A 20,354-nucleotide genomic window follows, 5' to 3' on the forward strand; every position below is an offset into this window, starting at 1 on the left:
AGAACAGTATTTAAGTAAATATATTTAATTTCCACCACTGTATTTACATATTATTAATATTTGTATTGGTAGTAGTTGTAGTAGTATTAAGACCATAATAAAATACAATAATTCATATATTTTTGAATACATATGAGCAGAGGTCGGGAGCATTGTACCAAAAATAATGTACAGTAATCCAGTATTGTAATTAAGTATTGTATTTACAGTATTTACGTAAATATATGTTATTTCCACCACTGCATTTAAGTATAAACATTTTTGAATACATCTTCTTGTATCACCGCTTCCTGTCTCCAATAAAGTTTTTTTCTCCACAACTAATTCTGCTGAGTGTGTTTCGCGTTTTGGATCTTTGGTCAGCGCAGGCTTCCGTACCTTCTCGTAGTGGCAGAATGGCTAGCTGGTTGTGGTTACGCTGTGTGTTAGGGCCTCATCTTCAACGAGTTCACCGCACACCGGATCAATCTCGACCCGAGGGCCGAGGGAGAAGGGTAGGAGCGTCCGAGTGTCTCTGTGTGTGCGTGTGTTTGAAAGCCGCTGTGGGAACAGAGCCGAGTTTCATGTCCCAGCGCTGCTGCTGCGGCCGCGGCCCGGAAGTGTCAGGGCGTCTGTTATCGAAGCTCCGCTGTCACCGCCGCGGTCTCAGGCGCTAAATGAATGAAATGGCCGCTGCAGCTCGATCCTGACTTTAATATTCTGCTGTAACACCAACAGAGGGTTTGACTGAAGCCTGATTCACTGTTCAGTAACTTTGACGGACATGTGCTAACGGTGGCTAGTAAGCAGCTTCGGGGGAACTTCGCCCAAACGGAAGTAGAAAGGCTTTCTAAGAATCGACAACGAATAATAGCAACAACACACATGCACGTTAACTCTGGCAGGGGGAGGGGGTGCAGTTGGAATATGTATCCTCAGACATCTTTAAGGGACTGTACCCAGTGCTACATGCCAAGCTAACGTTAGCAGGTGAAGTGCCCCCCCCCATAGTTAACTTTCTCTTTCTGTTTCCAGGGATGTAACTACCAACCCAGGATTCTGGAGAAACACACAGACAGCATCCTCGGCTGGGTCAGTATCTCTGTGTGATCGATCACTTCATGTGAAGCAGAAATAAGAAGTTCAGTCAGGTAATGTGTGTGTTTTTGTGTGTTTTCTCTCCCCAGGCTTCAGCTCTGTTGTCTATCTCCTACTACAGCTCCCCTCTACTCCTCTGCTACCTGTACAGGAAAGGTAGGTTGTATGATCTTTGTTCAAGGAGAGACAGATTACTTCAAATCAAATCAAATTTTATTTTTACAGCCCATATTCACAAATCACAATTTGTCTCATGGGGCTTAACAAGGTGAGACATCCTCTGTTGTTAACCCTTAATGAAGAGAAAGGAAAAACTACAAAAAACTCTATTAACAGGGGAGAAGAATCGTAGAAACCTCAGAGAGAGACCCATGTGAGGGATCCCTCTCCCAGGACGCACAGAAGGGCAATAGATGCCACGTGTAACTGAGACCATCAGCAAAACAATACAGTATTTAGAACATTGATTAGAAGAAACAGTTTGTAACATAATGGAAACGTGTGTCAATGTTTAAAGTATTTGTACATAAGAAAATATCTGATAGAGATGAAGAGAGCAGCAATTTCAAATTAATTGAGGAGTTATTGTCAGTAATGCTAGAGTATGTGAGTCGGCGTATTGTATGTCAAGCAGTCTTGTTGTAAACATAGTCCACGATCAGTTGCCACCACCACCATCAGCATCCACCACCACTTGATAGTGGAAATTAGAGTGCAAACAAAATCAGCAAACAATTCACTGGTTCCAGCTCCTCCAGTGTGAGGATATGCTGCATTTGTCTATTTTACAGCTCTGCAAATTGAATATCAGGCTTGCTCAGGCAGAACAAGTCATCAGACATCGCACTGAGGAATATACATTTATAGAAATTGTTTATTAGTTATGACATTTAATCGCGAGAGATTATGTTCCAATGATGGACCCTTTTAGTTGTGGAAAGAGACTATGGTAAATGGACTATGGACAATACTTTTTCTGTCTTTTCAACCACTCTACTTTTCACAGTACAAGTGACCTTCATCCATTCATGCAAACATTCCTACAGTGCTTTTATATTCATACTCCGTCAAAGGTTCAGTGTCTTCCCCAAGGACACTTGAGAGTGCAGCCTGTAGGAGTCGAGGATTGAATCTCTCTACCTCCTGAGCCAAAGCCGCCCCCCTATCTCAATATGGGCTGGGTGATAATTCAATATGTCATCATTTATTGACTTTCACACATGGCCGGAATTGTTTATAGTCAAGGATTCCGAGCAGGCTGTTATGAAAAAGGTTTTATAAGTACAGGACACAGAATTTGGTTTTATGTAATGCTCATTAGAACTCAGAAATGTGGGTTCTTCTTGGGAACTGCTGTGAGATTAATATAAATCTAAACAAGGGTATCATTCCGGTAAGACTGCACATCAATAGGAAGTAATAACGTGAGGTTTGTGTTCTAATCCTTAATGTGTAATTGAGCTCTGGATATTGATATGCACGTGGTTGCAGGGCAGTTGTAAGCCTGTAAATCTTTGTGTTGGTGCATGTTAATGAGGTTCGGCCCTGGCAGAGACGTGGGGGGGCTGTGTAGACGTCTGTGTAACTGTTGCTGTTTGTGCTTTTAGGTTACATCTGCAGCAGTAAGTTGGTCCCAGTGGGTCAGTATTTGGGACCCGTGCTGGCGTGTCTTCTAGGAGTGGCCTGTCTAAGAGGTGAGGCTATAGATTTCAACTGACCGACGGGCTGTGACTAATTCAATAAATCCATCATCGATATGATGTTGTATAATCCTGCCCAGGCCAATAAAATGTAATCGACACTGAGTCAGTTGGACAAGGTGTACAGCCAAAAAGCATATCAAACACACCCTTGAGGCTTTGCAGCAATGTGTGTGTTTTGTGATGTGTTCTATCTGTTAATCTTTGCTTTTCCCTTCTCCTCGTTTCATCTCTCCGTCCCCCCCCCCCCCCCCCAGGGTTGGGGAGATGGAAGAACTCGGAGTACGTTCAGTTTATCTCTATTCTTGAAGAAACGAAAAATAATCACACTCCAGGAAATAAGGTGAGGTCTTTGAAACACGAAGTAAGAATTCACCCTGAAGACTAACTTGCTCTTTGAACTAGTTCTTCAGAATTTAACTTGGATTCTTTGTTGTTTGTTCTCTCACAAAGAAAAAGCTGAGGAGTTACGACTTTGACTTCTCACACTGGCCTTCAGATTTCAGCTGGACAGAAGTTAGCAATCCGTACGTTTTCGCTCTTGTATCCATTATATCCAAATGGCCTTGTGTTCGCTGTAATTCTTTTTAAAAAAACAAGTTAATTCACTGTACTGTGAAGTTAACTGCCTGAATCCACTGAATGTCAAATGGTTTGCGGCTCCTTTGTTTCATTGTAAACCTTTGACTCTTTGTGTGACAGGAAACTCTCCAAAGCTGGTGTTTCTCTGCTGAAGCCCGAGCCCAGATTAAGAGGAGCAGCAGACAGTATCCTCAACTCCGTGCGCACTCTACCATGTCACATCATCAGGTAAACGCAGTTCATACAGCAGGACCCCAAAATACAGGCAGGAGAGGATTGCATCTTATTTCACCCTTGTCTTCTCATCTCTTTTTTTCCAGTAAAATACAAAGTATGTGTTCAATGGTGCAACGATGTCATCAAGTCTACTCTCTTCCTCTGCAGTTTTCTTATTGTTCACACATTCGGGAGGAGGATGCTGTATCCTGGCTCTGTGGGTTTACTGCAGAGAGCCATGAGGCCCATGCTCCAGCAAGGCCAGGCTAAGCTGGTCGAAGAGGTAAACACATACACACCTTTGAGCTGTCGATACTCCTTTTAATAAATACCTTTCACCATCAATTTCCCTCCATTTTGTCACAGTTTGATGGCCAAAGGAACAAGCTTGTGGCTTGTGATGGGAATGAGATCGACACAATGTTTGTGGACCGAAGGAGAGACGGGGAACCAAACAGCCAGACTCTGGTAAATGTCTCCAATGATTTCATGTTTTTTGTGTCTTGGGCAAATTCCAGGGTCCAACAAAACTTCTGTTTTACATGAAACGATTACAGACTGTTCCTGAAATGTAATGAATTGTGCCACAGGTCATCTGCTGTGAGGGGAACGCTGGCTTCTATGAGGTGGGCTGCATGAACACTCCACTGGAGGGTGAGGGATAGTTTTATATTAATGTTCTATTAGTCTGAAACGGTTGTATTTGACTCCGATTGAAAGCCTCTGTTGATGTGTTTTGTAGGTGGCTACTCTGTGCTGGGCTGGAACCACCCCGGCTTTGGAGGCAGTACGGTGAGCAGTGTTGTCACAGTTAATGCCACATCTAAAGCTAAACCGGCATCAGATTACTCTGTGTGTGTGTGTGTGTGTGTGTGTGTGTGTGTGTGTGTGTGTGTGTGTGTGTGTGTGTGTGTGTGTGTGTGTGTGTGTGTGTGTGTGTGTGTGTGTGTGTGTGTGTGTGTGTGTGTGTTCACGCAGTTTCACTTAGTCTGAACAAACAATGCGAAAACGACCGGATGTCGACATTCTGGTTTCGGTTTGACAGAATTGCCCAAGAGGGCCGTTAGAGTGCCATTGTAGATAATATCAGTGGAGTGGAATAAAAGATTGTAAAGCTGTTAACCCTTTAGAGGTACCTGTTGTCCTACAGTTTGTGGCTTGAGTGTTATGCCTGATTTTTTTTCTTTTATTTCCCACTTGGATTTATTTGCCAGGGAGTACCATTACCCCAGAATGAGGCCAATGCCATGGATGTAGTGATCCAGTTCGCGACACATGAACTGGGCTTCCAGCTCCACGACATAGTCATATATGCCTGGTCCATAGGAGGATTCACAGGTACACAAGAACAAGACATGATCAGCGTGTTAATGCTGTAAATGTGACTCATCCTATTCTGCTCGTTCCTACTCTTCATTTTCTGTCCCTCTTTCTCACCATCCCCCCCCCCCCCAGCCACCTGGGCCATGATGTCATACCCAGAGGTCCAATCAGTAGTGTTGGACGCCTCGTTCGATGATCTCCTGCCTCTGGCCCTCAAGGTCATGCCCAACAGCTGGAGTGAGTCCTAGAGGTTAAAGGTTATGAACTTAACTCTGCGTCTGCTAGTTTTATTTCAATAACTGAGACATCTGTGTTCTCCCTCAGGACCGTTGGTGCAGCACACAGTCAGGCAGTACATGAACCTGAACAACGCAGACCAGCTTCTCAAGTGAGTGGGAGAAGTTAATAGTGAAACTAATCATCATAAGAATATGATGATGCATCATTGAACAATATAATGTGGTGAATGACTCATACGACTCCTCTTCCTCAAGATACCAGGGACCAGTCCTGCTGATCCGGAGAACTAGAGATGAGATCATCACCACAACGTAAGTCCCCACAGTGCGTCTGTCAATCATCTCTCAGTAAATATAGCAGCACAGTGCATTTTATTGTTTGTGGAACATTATGTGCAATTTGTGCAGGAAGTGTTTTCACAAAGTGTTTGGATTAGATTAAAATGTTACCAGAAGCTTGTAAAACTCGCACCTGAAAGGTTTTATGACATTCACTGTTGTGCAAAGCTATTTACAACTGCCTCAACAAACTACAACTGATAAGATGATGAGCTTAGAGTAAATGTTTATTCTGAAGTACCTTCCTTTTAAACGTTCACAGCAAAGATCTATGAATGGTGTTTTCAGTAAGAAACTATTGTGCTGAATGCTACAGAATAACTAGAATGTCCCTCAGTAGAGAGCATACCTTCACCAACAGTCCCCTTATGAAACTACATTTACATTCACCAGATCCAGGTTTTTATTTCAATCTTAAATTTCACACACTCATATCAATGCCCTGCTTTTCTAAAATCAAGTCCAGAGGACGTCATGTCCAACAGAGGCAACGACCTCCTGCTCAAACTGCTCCAGTTCAGGTGAGTCTCATCAATGTTTAATCTCAATAGTCAACAACTTTTGCTTCTGCTCAGTTTACTTGGACTTGCCGAGTGACATGTTCTCCTGTGCAGGTACCCTAAAATAATGACGGATGAAGGGATCAGAGCTGTCAGACATTGGCTGGGAGCCTCCAATCCAATAGAGGAAGGTGAGTGTGTTCACACCATTACCATTTCATAGACGGTATAAAGAGATGGACAACATGGCAGATTCCCAAAAGTGGAGCCAAAGCTTCTCAATCACCCCCTGGTGGCTGGCTGCAGTAAGGGTCATAAATCGCGCTTCATCCATGTTAGTGGATGGGTCATGTCACAAACCAATTTTTTTTTAGATTTTCTCAACGATTGTTTTAAGTAGCTCTCGTCACGCTGATGTATGTTCAAGTGTTGATTGTTGCAGTAGGTTTGGTTTTAATTAGTTGCTATAAAACATGACAGGGAGAATTTGCTACTGTGGCTCCATTCCCCGATCACTACTAAGCAAACTCTGCCATTTGGGCTTCATTTTTGGATTGCGGGAGGAAGTGGCGATGTGTTGTCTATCTTAATATAAAGTCTATGGTTGGATTCATTAATTTATCCTTTCAACTCTGTCAGGTTAGTGTAGAACAGAATAAACGAAAGGAAAAGCGCAGCAGTGTGTAACACCAGCTCACTCTTGCCCTGCAGCATCTGTGTACAGTGGTTACGAAGTGGACGACGACTGGTGTGTGTCTGTGCTGCAGTCGTATCAGGCGGACGGAGATGTTTTGTTTCCATGGAGTGTTGGTAAGCCCCAGGTCCCTTTCACATTTAATAGGCAAATAGAACTTCACACAGCACGGCCCTCGTAGCTACATGTATCACCTCAGTGTTCCTATCTGCTCTGACACACTCTTACTGTTACCAGGTGAGGATATGACTCTGGAGGGAAGGCGGCAGCTGGCTCTCTTCTTGGTAAGGAAATGATCTATTGTCAACCATGCTCTCCATCTCAGTGGGGACACTAGTTTTTCTTCCTGTCTGGGTTAAAGGGCAGCCACCTGTGGTCTTTATCTCATCATCCTGAAACAGGTTCTTGCACATACTGGTTCTTCCCTTCGCGCGTCCAAAGTCTAATTTCCTTTTCTTCAATAAGCCCCCATTTTTCTTGCTTTAGGCTTACCTTCCCCTTTCTCTCACACTCCACACACAAAAAAAAAAGGAAAACGTATAACACAGCTACTCGCAGACATCATTACCGCTGAGAAACACTTTCCCGGTTGCCATAGCAACCAGTTCACCTGTGCTCTCAGGTTGACGGGTGTAATATATTTCACCACGCTCAGCTTATTGAAGTCATTTAACATCAAACAAGAGGAGTGCCATCAATTACAGCTAATGCTATGCTTTCCCTCCCTGGGTAATGCCTTCTGAATTGGACTTTATTCACCTCCCCATGTAAACCCTTAAGAGATGGGCGAGATATGCCGGCAGTGAGCCAGACACACCGAACCTAATATAATCAAGTTCTGCACTTTTTGTTCATTGCCCTCCCACACCTCTCATTCTCAATTCCTCCTCCGTCCCCACTCTCTTTTTTTCTCTCTCTCTCTCTCCAAGGCACGGAAGTACATGCGAAACTTTGAGGCAACACACTGCACTCCTCTCCCCGCCTCTGAGTTCCACTCACCCTGGAGACTGTAAAGAAAGAAAGGAGGTGGATGGATGAGAGGAAAAGAACAGCATAGGATTTGGACGGCCTGCGGTCAGCGCGTGTTCCTGGCATGTTGTGAATGTATTACTGTGATTTCTCCTCCCTGCAAGACAGATTTATTGTCATATATTGCTGCTGTGGTGGCTTCTGAAAAGATCTGGTCTAATCTAACCCGGCCAAAAACTTGTATATTATGGTTCATCTTTTCTTTTTAAGGTTAGTTAGTGTTTAGTCATTTTTTTAAGTGTTAGTCTCCTCAAAAAGAAAAGGATGCATTTGAAGTAAATGCACAAGCCATCACTCACTCCTTCCATTGTTCCCTCTTTGGCTGTATTTGCAAAGAAATACCTGGAGTAAACAAATACACAACCACAAGTTAATAGAAATAATGATGAAGTTTAATCTTTAAAAATGCAGCCAGACAGTTTAGGCTTTTCAGGTTTTATTTTTTTTTTCTGTGGCCACTATCTTTCTGAACAGAGCTATGCTCAAACATGTTCTATTAAATAAGCGAAATAAAATGTTTGACATAAGGGACTGAGTTTGTTTGTTGCTTGATGAAAGGGTTCAACAAATTGCACATAATATACTCTCACTGAAGACAATTTTCCCATCTTAAGAGCTTTATTGAATTCCCCTCATAATATGATCAACTTGAAAAATTTATATGAAAAAGTTGAAAGAAATCCTGATGAAACCTCACTCAGGGGGAAGGTTGCATCATTTTTCTGAAGTTGTCCACGGCCTCCGTCACTTTCTCAAGTTCAGTTTGACTCTGCCGTAGCTGCGGAGAAAAGGAAGCGATTATTTACCAGGAGTTCACATATTTGCACCCGGAGACACCCTGCGGGTTAAATTAATTTCTCCCACCTTCTCTGCATCCTGCTCCTGCACCTTCGTTGGCACCTTCTCCTTGTAGTCGCTCTTCGCTATTTTTTCTCTCAGTTTCTCCATCTGTTTCTCCAAGTCGCCTTTCTTTGTCATTAGCTTCGCCACTTCCTTCTCCAAATCAATGAGACCCTGGGGGAATTAAAGATGAAGCGAAATTAATGACAAATGAATATTACAAATCTGATTATTTCAGGGGAAACAGTGGAGCAGACCTAGTTTAATAGTATTCCTATCATATGTGCCTTGATTACTAAAGCGTAAGGTACATTTATACTCTTAACTCTTATTCAGATTAATTTAACTGATGTGGAACCTTAAGATCAAATGATATACGACTAAAGTCCCCCCCACTAATCTATTTGCACATCACCGATGAGAGGGTACCAAACACAGTCCAGCAGATCACCGGCCCTCACCTTGAGCATAAGGTTGACAGTACATCTGTCAGAGGCAATAGCCACAGCACAGCCTTCTGGGACAGGCTGGTTAGTTGTCAGAGGGATGATGGCCTGAGAATGTGACAAGGTCTGAATCTGCAGACTGTACTGCTGCACCAGGGACGCAGTAGCAGAGTCTGTGCACTCGAGGTAGCCTGCGAGAGACGGGTGCCAAGTGAAAGTTAGGCATCATTTAATTATTTAAATAACAATATACATTAAAGATTTTAAATACACTGATTGTTCTAGTGTGAAGAGAAGATAAACAGTTTAATATGTCACATGAAATGACTGCAGTAACAGGGAGTATGTGGTGTGGAGTTTTGTGTTTCTTATTTCCTGCGTAACATCATACACAAAGTTACAAATTTGAGGTGGAGGAAGTTTTCAGGCTTCAAGTAGAAGTAACAAAACCACAAAGTCAAAACACTGTTACAAGTAAATAAACAATGTCAGTAAAATTGACTTCCTTAAAGGCCAAAAAGTAAAAGTACTCCAACACTAACAGTAACCCCTGTTAGTGTAACATTACACAAGACTGTTGTTACTGATGCATTATTGTGTAAACAGAATTTCATTGTTGTAGTTTCGAGGTGGAGCCAATTTTCTCTCTTCATGCTGGTCAGTAGTTCAATCTGATTTAATGCTGCTTGTTTATAAACTCAACACGTTTGTTATATCAACTCTTAGAACCCGACCGATTTATCATTTAACAATAAAAATCAGCTGATATGAGCCTTTAACAAACATATTGGTATATGTATCTGCTCATATTTTTGCAGATATGAAATCTTATTTTAAAGAATAAACAAAGCAGAAAAGATGTGCAGTTATGTTTACATGTAATTAGTGCAAAGGGTTCTGTTAAACTGTATTTATTTACAGTACATTATCAGTTCAGTAAATGTACTTAAATACTATACATCACTTATTATATTCGTCAGGGCAAAGAACGAGACGATCCTGCAGTGTTTTCATCAAAAGAGGGGTTGAGTAAAACGTTATGAAGAGCCATTATGAGACGACCATAATATCTAATAGAGATGAAGCACAGTTGGCCATGAAAGTAAATGTAATTTAGAGTCATTTTTGTGTGTAATAACTTACAGTCAGCTCGGGTCTTGTTCAGGTTGTAGTCAGATCTGAGTGAGCGGATGGTCTTGATCACAGTCATCACAAACTCCATGTCACGGTTGACCTCATCACTTTGCCAGCAGAACTACAATGAATGAGATTAAAACGTATGACTCCCAAAGAGTTTGTATAATGGTGAGTTTTAACACAAGCCTCTGTTCTCAAACTCACCTCCTCGGTGTCGGGGTAGGACGTGACACTGATGCTGGGGGGGTCAGTCTGAGGTCGTCTTCGTGGAAGCCTCTGGTAGAGCTCCTCAGTGACGAAGGGCATCACGGGAGCGAGGAGGCGCAGACCGACCTCTAAACAGGTGTAGAGGCTCTGTCTGGAAACCAGGGCTCGTCTCTGGCTGGCCTCGTCTTCCTCAGCTTTACTGAACACTGGTTTCAAACTTTCCTGGGGATTAAGAGGAGGAGGACCAGAGGATATGAGAGAAAAGTAGTGGAATGCTTCATTTAAGACACCATAGCCCTTTGCAGAACTTTTTACATTTCCTCACAAAATCTTTGTACGGTAAATGAACCTTGGCTGCGCGGTGGTCTGAATGGTTCTTACCAGGTAGACATCACAGAGCTCGTACAGCCAGAAGTTGTAAATGGCGGTGGTGATGCCAGGGAAGTCGTACGATTTGAAGCCGGCGTCACAAAGGCCGACAGCAGCGCTCAGTCTAGACAGAATCCACCTGTCTGACACACTCTCCTCTCCACACAACTGGGAGGAAACCACGGCAGAGAGGAAATGTTCAGATTCAGTAAACATGACACTTGTACTCGTTACCTCCCAGATGTCAACATGTACAAGCCTATGAATACAAAACAGGGCAGCATATACCCACAGACAAATACTGAGAAAAAATACTGTTTTACTAAGCATTTACGTGCTCAAAATAAGTCTTGTATGTCACTGGATGAATATAAAAAATGTGGCGTAGTCTTTCCTTATGTTGTTTGTGTCCTTTATCTCTTCCCCTGGTCTCACCTGGGCTTTCTCTGACGGCACAAAGTTGTCTCCCAGACTCTTCATGGCGAACTTGACAGCGTTCCAAAGCTTGTTGCAGAAGTGACGGTAACCCAGGATGCGGTTGACATCCATGTTGATGTCTCTGCCTGAGGGACACAAAAAGGAACAAACGATCATTCAGTATGCATTAAAACCTGACGGGACTGAAATGCTGTTTTTCCAGTGTTTTGATATGTTTTGTGAATTTAAAGCAGAGATGCAGGCCGCCGGCAAAACAGGGGAGAGGGTGAGAGCCACAGAAAAAACAAACAAGTTCACCTTGGCTTGTGTAGGCACACAGGGCAAAACGGAGAGCATCTGTGCCACACTCTGGGATGCCATTTGGATAGTCTGACTTCTGGCCCTGCTTTGCCTTCTCCACCTCCACAGGATCCAAGTTGCTGTCTGTCAACTGGGCATGAAGACCCTGGAGGGTAGAGAGAATAAAGTAGAATGTCACCACTGAAAAATAAAACAATGTGTGGTCTTGGGAACGAGAAGCCCCTCTCGGCTGCGTCTTGATGCCTTAATTGGACGGACAGGAAAGGACCTTGTGAGGAAAAGTTAAGGTTAGAGTGCAGTTTACTACAAGTCCTTCAGTGCCCTCTAGAGGACAGTTCTGCAATCTCTGACGGAGCAGTTCTGCCTCCAGCTGGTGGAGAGATTGATGGCCTCAATAAAAGCTTGTTGGAAGCAGAAAAAGGTGCTTAATAAAGCTTACACAAGAATATTGGCCCCAGAGGAGCAATGAGTGTGTGGCGACCGTGTTTAAAGACAACTCAAATGGGAGACAGGGAAGACTGCGTGTGTCTGAACATGCATCAAATTGTGATAAGGATTTACCTCCAGGGAGATTCCTGTAATGACATCCAGGGGGTCAATGACGTTGCCTAGAGACTTGCTCATCTTCCTTCCGTGGGCATCCCTCACCACCGCATGCAGATAAACCTGTGAAAAAAAAAAAATCATCAGAGTCACGTCCAGTTAATGAAACGAAAATCAGATCCTGTGCTACGTTGCGGTTTTGACAGTTTTGATTGGTCTCACCTCTTTGAAGGGCAGCTTGCCCGTCAGTTTGAGGCCCATCATCACCATACGAGCGACCCAGAAGAACAGGATGTCGTGGCCCGTCTCCAGCAACGTGCCGGGGTAGAACACATTCAGGTCCTGGTTCTAAAGGAAGACCACAACATTTATGACGGAAATACACTGGTTGATTGATTGATACATTGATGAGCACTGTTTTTATATTAACACTTTAAAATGTTCTGACGTGGACAAAAAACAGATCATCACAGTTTACGCCAGATGCAACATATGTAGGGATATACTCCTAAGACCTGCTTCTCCCTTTAGAGACAGATTAGTGCACATTTTTACCATGTCATCATTTTAAAGAAATGTGACTGTTCAAATGCATTCGCTAAAAGGCTTGTGGGAAAATAAATTGTCAGCCATTGGCGTTTAAAGCAATGACTGACGATCTAAGCGACGAGAGTGACAGCGTAAATATGTTCATGAACTTCAGGTAAAAAGCAACGATTTACAATGAAAGCCAAATTCAGGGTGAGATATTAACATTTTTGTAAATGTTGGAAATTCCATCAGCCTTTCAGGTTTTAGAGAGGTTGTTTTCAAACAATCTTTAGGATTTAGAGTTTGTTCTGGTTCTGCACCTTATGTTAGCGTTTTGATAATAGTAATATCGACTGCAGATAGACACGAAGGGCAAAGTGCCCTTCGTGTCAGTAGAAAGTTGATAGACCTCAGTCTTTTACCTCATTAGGCCAACCGAAGATAGAGAAGGGGAAAATGCCGGACGAGAACCAAGTGTCCAGAACGTCCTCATCTGAAACGCAGGAACAAAAGTTATCTGATCTGTATAAAAGCAGGTTAGAATTAATTCAATTAGGTGAATCTGTGATGTGGCATAACATGAACCGATTAAATAATTTTTATGGTCATTGTGGTGATGAGATCGCTGAATGAGAAGCTGTTCTATCTCACCCTGTCTGAGGGCGATTTTGTCAGCAGACACATTAAAGCGTTTTGCTGCCACGTTTCTGGCCTCCTCCTCGGATCTCCCACTCACCCAGTAGTGACCGTCCATGTCCTAAAGAACAAGGAAAAAAAATCAAAAAGAGAGGAATTAAATAAAGGAAACTAACGAAAACATACAGAATGAGACACAAAGACCTTTTATCTGTCATCTGAAAAGCTTCACACTAGCAACAGACATGGTCTTACCTCTCCTGGTTTCACAGAGGGATCATTGACAGTGACGAAGTAAGCAGGGATACGATGACCCCACCACAGCTGTCGAGAGATGCACCAGTCCCTGATAGGAAGATGGATGGATACGACCTGAAGAAGCACTCACTGCACACTTGATAATTCACAATAATCTTTTGCCTAGAGCTGAAATCAGTTGATTCCTTTGACCAGTTGATCAACAGAAGATTAATCAGCAACAATTTTGATAATCAATTCATAATTTCTGTGACTTTGAATTTAGCAAAAATGCCAAAACATTCATTGAGGATTTGCAACTTTACTTTCTCTTATGTGACGGTAGATTTAGTAGCTTTAGGTATTTGAATATCTTTTTGAATACCTGACCCATACCGCATTGTGTAATCTGTTGTGTAGTTTTTGTGTAATCCTGCTAACTAACTGAGATAAAAACAAACAGATGAAACATAACCTCGTTGTTGGAGGTAATTACCTGATGTTGTCCAGCCAGTTGAACCACGTCTTGAGGTGGTGATCAGGGATGATTTTGAGTCGTCCCTCTCTGACGGAGTCAGCGGCCTCCTTCCCCATCTCTCTGCAGTTCACGTACCACTGTGGCTTCAGCAGCGGCTCCACGATGTCCTTGGAACGACTGATGGAGTAGATGCACATTGTGGCTTAAAAGATGATCCTGAATAGGTTGAATAAAACCTAAAACACAAAATAACTTATTCACACGCAAGGTTAACTTTACCTGCAGACTGGAACAACCATGGGATTATCTTTAATCTCTTTAAACTGGCCTCGATCCTTCAGAGCCTGCAGCACCGACTTCCTGGCCTCAAAACGCTTCATGCCCTGGGGGACAGAAAGAAGATTCAAAAATGAAAGATGAAGAAATAAAACTGCTGCACCTGGCAAACTACAAAGAGGAATGACTTTCAGTGTCACAGTGGAGATACACTCATTGCAGGGGGGAAGGACGATAATGAGACAGTGTACCAGGAAGGGAGGAGGCACATTAATGAGCAGGCCATTCTCGTCCAAGATGTTGATGAAGGCCAGATTGTGTCTCTCTCCAACCTCGTAGTCATTATGGTCGTGAGCCGGGGTGATTTTGACAGCGCCTGAATAGAAAATGGTGCAGAGGGACATGAGAGGTAGACAAGAGAAAAAAACAACAACAGCCATAATGAGGAAAAGTGACTTGACGATTTGTAACGATTACTCATTCACAGCACAATCTAGACCGACAGACAGCTCGTCTTCTCCTGTAACAACGTCTACCTGTTCCAAAGCTAATGTCCACAAAGTCATCAAAGACGATCGGCATCTTTCGGTCACAGAAGGGATGCAGCACCATTTTCCCCTTCAGATGCTGATATCTGGGGTCAGTGGGGTGGACAGCCACAGCCGTGTCTCCCAGCATCGTCTCAATACGAGTCGTGGCCACAATCACCTCCTCGTCTACAGAACCGAAAAGAGGAAGAACGGAACAGAATTACTCACGTGGAACAAGATGTCTTTGTTCAAAACGTTTTGTTTTGATCCACGAGCTCACGCACCTGAACCATCGACCTTGTAGGCGAACGACACCAGGACCCCGAACTCCACTTTCTCTTTGTAACCAGGTACAGGCAACAGAGTCCTGCCGGTGAGCTCCTTCTTATCCACCTGCAAACCAATCAGAGGGTTTAATCAAGAGAGGCCACCATGAGAGACTGTTTGAATCTGTCTGTTACAGTCTGCTTACAGGGTTAATGAAGTAGGGCTAACTGCCAACACACCGACTATGAGAACCAACTGCTCGCTTACATCCCAGACAAAACAGATAATAGTGTGCTGAATAATTTCTGTGACTTTTTATTGTACCGACTGTGATAAGATAAACAGGTAAGACTGATTGATATTTAACCAAAATGCTTAAATCAAAGAGTTAAGTAAATAACTTGCCTCTATGTCAGAGATGGCTGAGTTCAGTGAGCAGGACCAGTTCACCAGCCTCTTGCTCCTGTAGATCACTCCATCTTCATGCAGGCGGATAAAAGCCTCTTGGACGGCATAGGAAAGTTTCTGGAGGTAGAAAAAATGATAAAGACGTGAGAACAAGGAATAATTCATTAAAAGTGTATTCAAATAGGTTCAGGGATTTTATAGAAGAAAAACAAACTCACAGTGTCCATGGTGAAGCAGGCTCGGTCCCAGTCCAAAGTGGAGCCAAGTTTCTTCAGCTGGTGGTAGATCCGGTCTCCTTTTCTAAAAAGGCAAAACAGCCAAGTTTGTATTGCATTTTTATTCCAGTATTGTTCACACATTTAGAGCTTTCACATCTTCCTCAACTCACTCATTCTTCCACTTCCAGATTTCCTCGATGAAGTTTTCCCTGCCCAGGTCATGGCGGCTCAGACCCCTCTCCCTCATCAGCTTTTTTTCCACCACCACCTGGGTGGCGATGCCAGCGTGGTCACAGCCCGGGTTCCACAGGGTGGTCTCGCCTCGCATCCTGTGCCTGGAGAAAAGCAAAGCATTTCAAACATGCGGTCGACAAATGCAAGAGTCTTATTAAATAAATGACTATTTCAAGGTTACTGCGAACAGTCCATCTGAGGCTACCATCTGGTGAGACTGTCCTGAATGGCGTTGGTGAGGGCGTGACCCAGGTGAAGTGAACCAGTCACGTTAGGTGGAGGGATGCACATCATGAAAACGCCACGAGGGTTCGGCTCACTAATGCTCTTCCTCTGCAGAATGTAGAATGAGAGAGAAACACGTGGTTATCAATGAAAAATGTGACATTATGTCAATGTAGTGAGGGGGGGGGGGGATTTCTTACCCCATACTCAGGCTTGAAGAATCCCTGCTTCTCCCACCATGAATACCAGGCGGCCTCCACATACTGAGGACTGTAGGCATCAGGAAGGGGGCTAACGACATCTGACACCAGCAAAGAAAAATAGAAGGTTTTAAAAAAGGGCCTGGAGCTAATTGTGATACATGTATTCATATTACAGAGCGTGTGAAATGTCTTAGTTATGTATTAGTTATTATAAATGTTATAACATGCTGTGTGTTAACTTTACGCAGCCGACTAAAACAATTATCCCCTCCTGAGTCTTCAGTAGTCTGTAAGAAATCCATTTGTGCAATCATCTGCACAGCAGCTCTCTTAGAAGTTAATGTCTTTTAGAGGCTGAATGCTTCTGTTTTCCAGTCGATGTAGTGACCATAGCAGCTTCCCTCCACAGTGATGTTGAGTGTATACCTCTATTACATAGAATCCCATCTTCCCATTGTGATTAATCACCTTTTTTCTCCCCGGGAGGAGTGGGGACGCTGTATGTGATCACACCCAACTCTTTCTTTTCAGGTTTGGCTTTTTTCTGTAGAAAGAAAAAACAGTCCACATACAAACTGCTATCAAGCAACCCATGTAAATATCTGTTTAATCGATTTCTGTCCATGTTTACGTTTTCAAACTTGCACCAATTTTCTTCTGTTTTTGTCAGTTATCTTTACCTCTGTTGGGGGCAGTGTCTTTTTCTTCGCCTCCGTGTCCTTTTTCTGTTGGAACTTTTCCAGCTTTTCTTTCTTCTTTGCGTCCTTCTTCAGCTGAGCTTCTGTCTTTGGAGGACCTGAGGAAGAAAATGTCCCGGATAATCAGACTGATGTTTACAAAAAAGAAAGAAATATCCATTAACTGTAGCACAGAGCCTCCTGACCATTAGCTGTGGCATCGGCAGAGTCAGCAGCAGGACTGGCATTAGCAGTTTTAGCCTCTGTAGCAGCGTTCGTCTTCAGTGTAACCGGCACCATTTTCTCACACAGAGTGATCTTCCCCAACACCTTCAGAAACTGTGGCTGATTGATGCAGGTTGTAAACCACCTGGTAACATTGCTCAAGACTTTCCTGTCCGACGGCTCCAGTGCCTGAAAAGAAAATATGATCACAATATGATAGGCTGATTTATTCAAACTAAGATATCAGGCTTGGAGACAATAAGCAACTATGTGGGACAACCTGTAACACAACAAGTTGTTGGACAGCATACTTACATATTTGAAAGGTAGAAGAACCGCTGTAGCTACAGCCATGTCAGCCAAGGTGACATTCTCTCCCACCAGGAAGGTTCTGGGTTCCAGTGCCTGATTGAGAACCTTAAGAACGCGAAGCAACTCTGCACGAGAGCTATGCTGCAGCTGAGAATGCACAAGTCTCATCATCTCATCTCACCAGAAAAAAAACAACATACAAATGTCTATGACCCCAATCAGACCATCTGTCCTGAGAGATATGATCACAAGTGGAAAGTGAAAGTGATGTGAAGTACAGATCTGAATGCACCCAAATCTGGAATGTGTCCTGAGATACAATCACTCAAACTATATTCAGAGTTGGTCTGTGTGGCCACATTGTTTTAACTGTCTGACAACTAATCTGTCCTGGGCCACAAATGAAGATGAATGAGAATTAATCTGTTTTTTTTTGTTCTCTTCTTAGTGCTCATACTTTGGTTTGTGGCCACCAGCACAATATCAACACTGACAATCACATATTGATTGATACTTTTCTTAAATTGGTCAAAGATTTCTTTACACAACAGCTGCATGAAATTCATTTAACTCCTCCTGACTCAACTCTCTCTATCTTCCTCTCTCTTGCTTGCTCTGACACACACACACACACACACACACACACACACACACACACACACACACACACACACACACACACACACACACACACACACACACACACACACACACACACACACACACACACACACACACACACACACACACACACACACCTGTCTATGCAGACTGGGAAAAAAACAACATAATTTTGTCGTCGCAGACAGAAATTACTTACATGTTTTTTTACAAATAGAGCAGGGAAGTAAGATTCGATAACAGGAGACACATTCAGGACCCATTTTGACTCCAGGTGTAAAAAGCCACGCACTTAATGCTGTGCACTTGTGATGGGATCTCTCAGGACAGATGTTAATACCAGGTCTGATCAGGGCCACAGTAAGAATTTGGATACTCCTCTCACCTTCTTATCCACTGCTATCACCCCCATCAGCGGGAAGACCACAGCACAGGACACAGGAGTGAGCTCATTGTCCGCAAAGCTGAGCCACTGCCACACCAGGCTCTGTTGTTTGGTATCTACACCAGCCCTCTTCCCCTGAGATGCCAGGTACCAGGCCACAGCGCTGGCCCCGCTCAGGACAGAGTCCCCCTCCCCGGCTCCCAGCACCAGGGTGGGTCTGGAGCGGGCATTCAGGGACGCAGGAGGGTCCTCAGTGATGGTCCGGGGGCGAGAGGTCGGGCTGAACTCTGCAGCCAGGAGGGCCAGAAGGCTCCTGAAGTCATCGGGGTGAGGGGACACATAGAGAGTGGCCATCTCTGGTGGAGAAACAGAAAGGTTGGACAAGGTGAACACTGATTCTGACTCAGTTCATTTCCTTTGTGCTGCCAGCTCTGCAAAACAAATATGCCTGGCATGCCAATAATAACATGGTGGGTGTGTTAGTGTTGTTTAACATGTGAGGCAAAGGGAAAGAAGGTTGCTAGATGTGTAAACAAACAGGTTTAAACGTATTAAAGAAATCAATGTTCGCTCTACAACATCGTTTCCAAGTGTAGGACGATGGCTACGATGTTTACCTGGTTTCACTTTCTGTGGAGTTGGTTTCCGTCAACTGTCAAAGCCTGGAAAGAAGAAGTCCCTAACAGGTTAGTTAGCTTTAGCTAATGCCACTAACTAAAACCCGACTTTGGTACAAACCATGAGCTTAACGCGTCTCTATGCACAAAGTCTTCGTTTCAAAGTTATTCTACGTATCAATCTTTAAAAAGACATATTGCTTGTTGTTGAACATGATTTGTTCTCCATACCTTTGAATGAGACGTCAGCTTACGTTAGCAGACACGACCAAGCCACATGAGTTTCCTCCGCCTCCTGCGTCTGATGCAAGAAACGACTTCCGGGTTTCAATCGCTACTTCCGTCAACAAACGGAAGTCTGTTAAAGTTAGATTATTTTAAACTATAAAAGAACATCAACATGTGGTGTAAAAAATAAACACAGCCTTTATTTTTGTGTCATTAACAAAATATATCAAATGTATTCAAAGATAAAGTCATTTATTGTGCAGAAAGACATTGTAATGGAAAATTCCACTGATCAATGTCTTAATACTGTTTTGACTGTTTTCTGTGCACTTAGCTGATGCAACATCAATGTCTTCCACCTCCTGTTGACCTTTATTTGTGCAACTATGTGCTGGATTTGATTCCTCTTTTTGTAACAGTGATGCCAGATAGCAGACGGTTCTATCTGCTGTCTGTTTTGTTACCTGTTTATCACATTGTATAAAAACCTTCCTTTTTAACTTCTCGGGGTTGCACTCTGAGCCATGTTGCTGGCTGTGTAACCCTCTGCAGAGCTAATAATTAAAACTCTAAGGCAACTCCGGTCTGAGAAACTCATTATTTCAAAAAAATCTCATGATAAATTTCCACGACGACATCTATAATATTTACTCTTGAACAATTATTAATATGGCTTTTATGTTAGTATGGTAAGTATGTAAAAGCTGAGGGCAGCTGTTTAAATTAGTCTCCAGTGTTTGTCTCATTCACAAAAAGATATCCTATATCATAAGATATAATTTTTGCATGTAAAAGAAATGAAGTAGAGTTGCATAAATGGAAATATGAAAATCAACATTCTAATTTAACATAATCACATGGTTTGCTTCAGCAAAAGAAGCATGTAACTTTGTAGAAATACTCTATTACAAGGAAAAGTCCTTCTCAGCCAGATGTATTTATATCAATACATGAACAAGTTTTTATGGTGAAGAAAAATAACGATATGATTTTTATATTCTTGTATCATTATATTAATTAGCTTTAATTGTTGCACTTCATTGAGCTGGAGAAGCTGCCTATTTTAA

General features: G+C 42.9%; 2 protein-coding genes across 2 annotated transcripts; one reads left to right on the top strand and one right to left on the bottom strand.

Annotated features, from left to right (window-relative positions):
- The first annotated feature begins 368 nt into the window (after positions 1-368).
- On the top strand, positions 369-8,230 carry abhd16a (abhydrolase domain containing 16A, phospholipase). Its single transcript, XM_034611093.1, has 20 exons — positions 369-494; positions 1,015-1,071; positions 1,167-1,233; positions 2,685-2,771; positions 3,035-3,120; positions 3,231-3,304; positions 3,480-3,587; positions 3,744-3,858; positions 3,942-4,043; positions 4,166-4,229; positions 4,318-4,367; positions 4,790-4,913; positions 5,031-5,135; positions 5,223-5,286; positions 5,393-5,448; positions 5,934-5,997; positions 6,091-6,167; positions 6,688-6,786; positions 6,908-6,954; positions 7,600-8,230. The coding sequence occupies exons 1-20, from the start codon at positions 396-398 to the stop codon at positions 7,681-7,683; spliced, it is 1,629 nt and encodes a 542-aa protein (XP_034466984.1). The 5' UTR covers positions 369-395; the 3' UTR covers positions 7,684-8,230.
- A 63-nt stretch (positions 8,231-8,293) lies between these two features.
- vars1 (valyl-tRNA synthetase 1) lies at positions 8,294-19,391 on the bottom strand. Its single transcript, XM_034611017.1, has 29 exons — positions 19,291-19,391; positions 18,443-18,796; positions 17,440-17,583; positions 17,106-17,313; positions 16,903-17,018; positions 16,691-16,766; positions 16,220-16,320; positions 16,000-16,127; positions 15,731-15,895; positions 15,561-15,642; positions 15,340-15,459; positions 14,952-15,060; positions 14,674-14,853; positions 14,389-14,513; positions 14,141-14,244; positions 13,880-14,038; positions 13,402-13,492; positions 13,162-13,267; positions 12,933-13,003; positions 12,202-12,327; positions 11,998-12,102; positions 11,434-11,581; positions 11,134-11,261; positions 10,711-10,866; positions 10,327-10,551; positions 10,129-10,240; positions 9,001-9,176; positions 8,564-8,713; positions 8,294-8,477 (listed from the first exon to the last, which is right to left on the bottom strand). The coding sequence occupies exons 2-29, from the start codon at positions 18,794-18,796 to the stop codon at positions 8,397-8,399; spliced, it is 3,846 nt and encodes a 1,281-aa protein (XP_034466908.1). The 5' UTR covers positions 19,291-19,391; the 3' UTR covers positions 8,294-8,396.
- Between the last annotated feature and the right edge of the window lie 963 nt (positions 19,392-20,354).

The sequence above is a fragment of the Hippoglossus hippoglossus genome, chromosome 16, assembly GCF_009819705.1.
Source record: "Hippoglossus hippoglossus isolate fHipHip1 chromosome 16, fHipHip1.pri, whole genome shotgun sequence".
Lineage (NCBI taxonomy): Eukaryota > Metazoa > Chordata > Actinopteri > Pleuronectiformes > Pleuronectidae > Hippoglossus > Hippoglossus hippoglossus.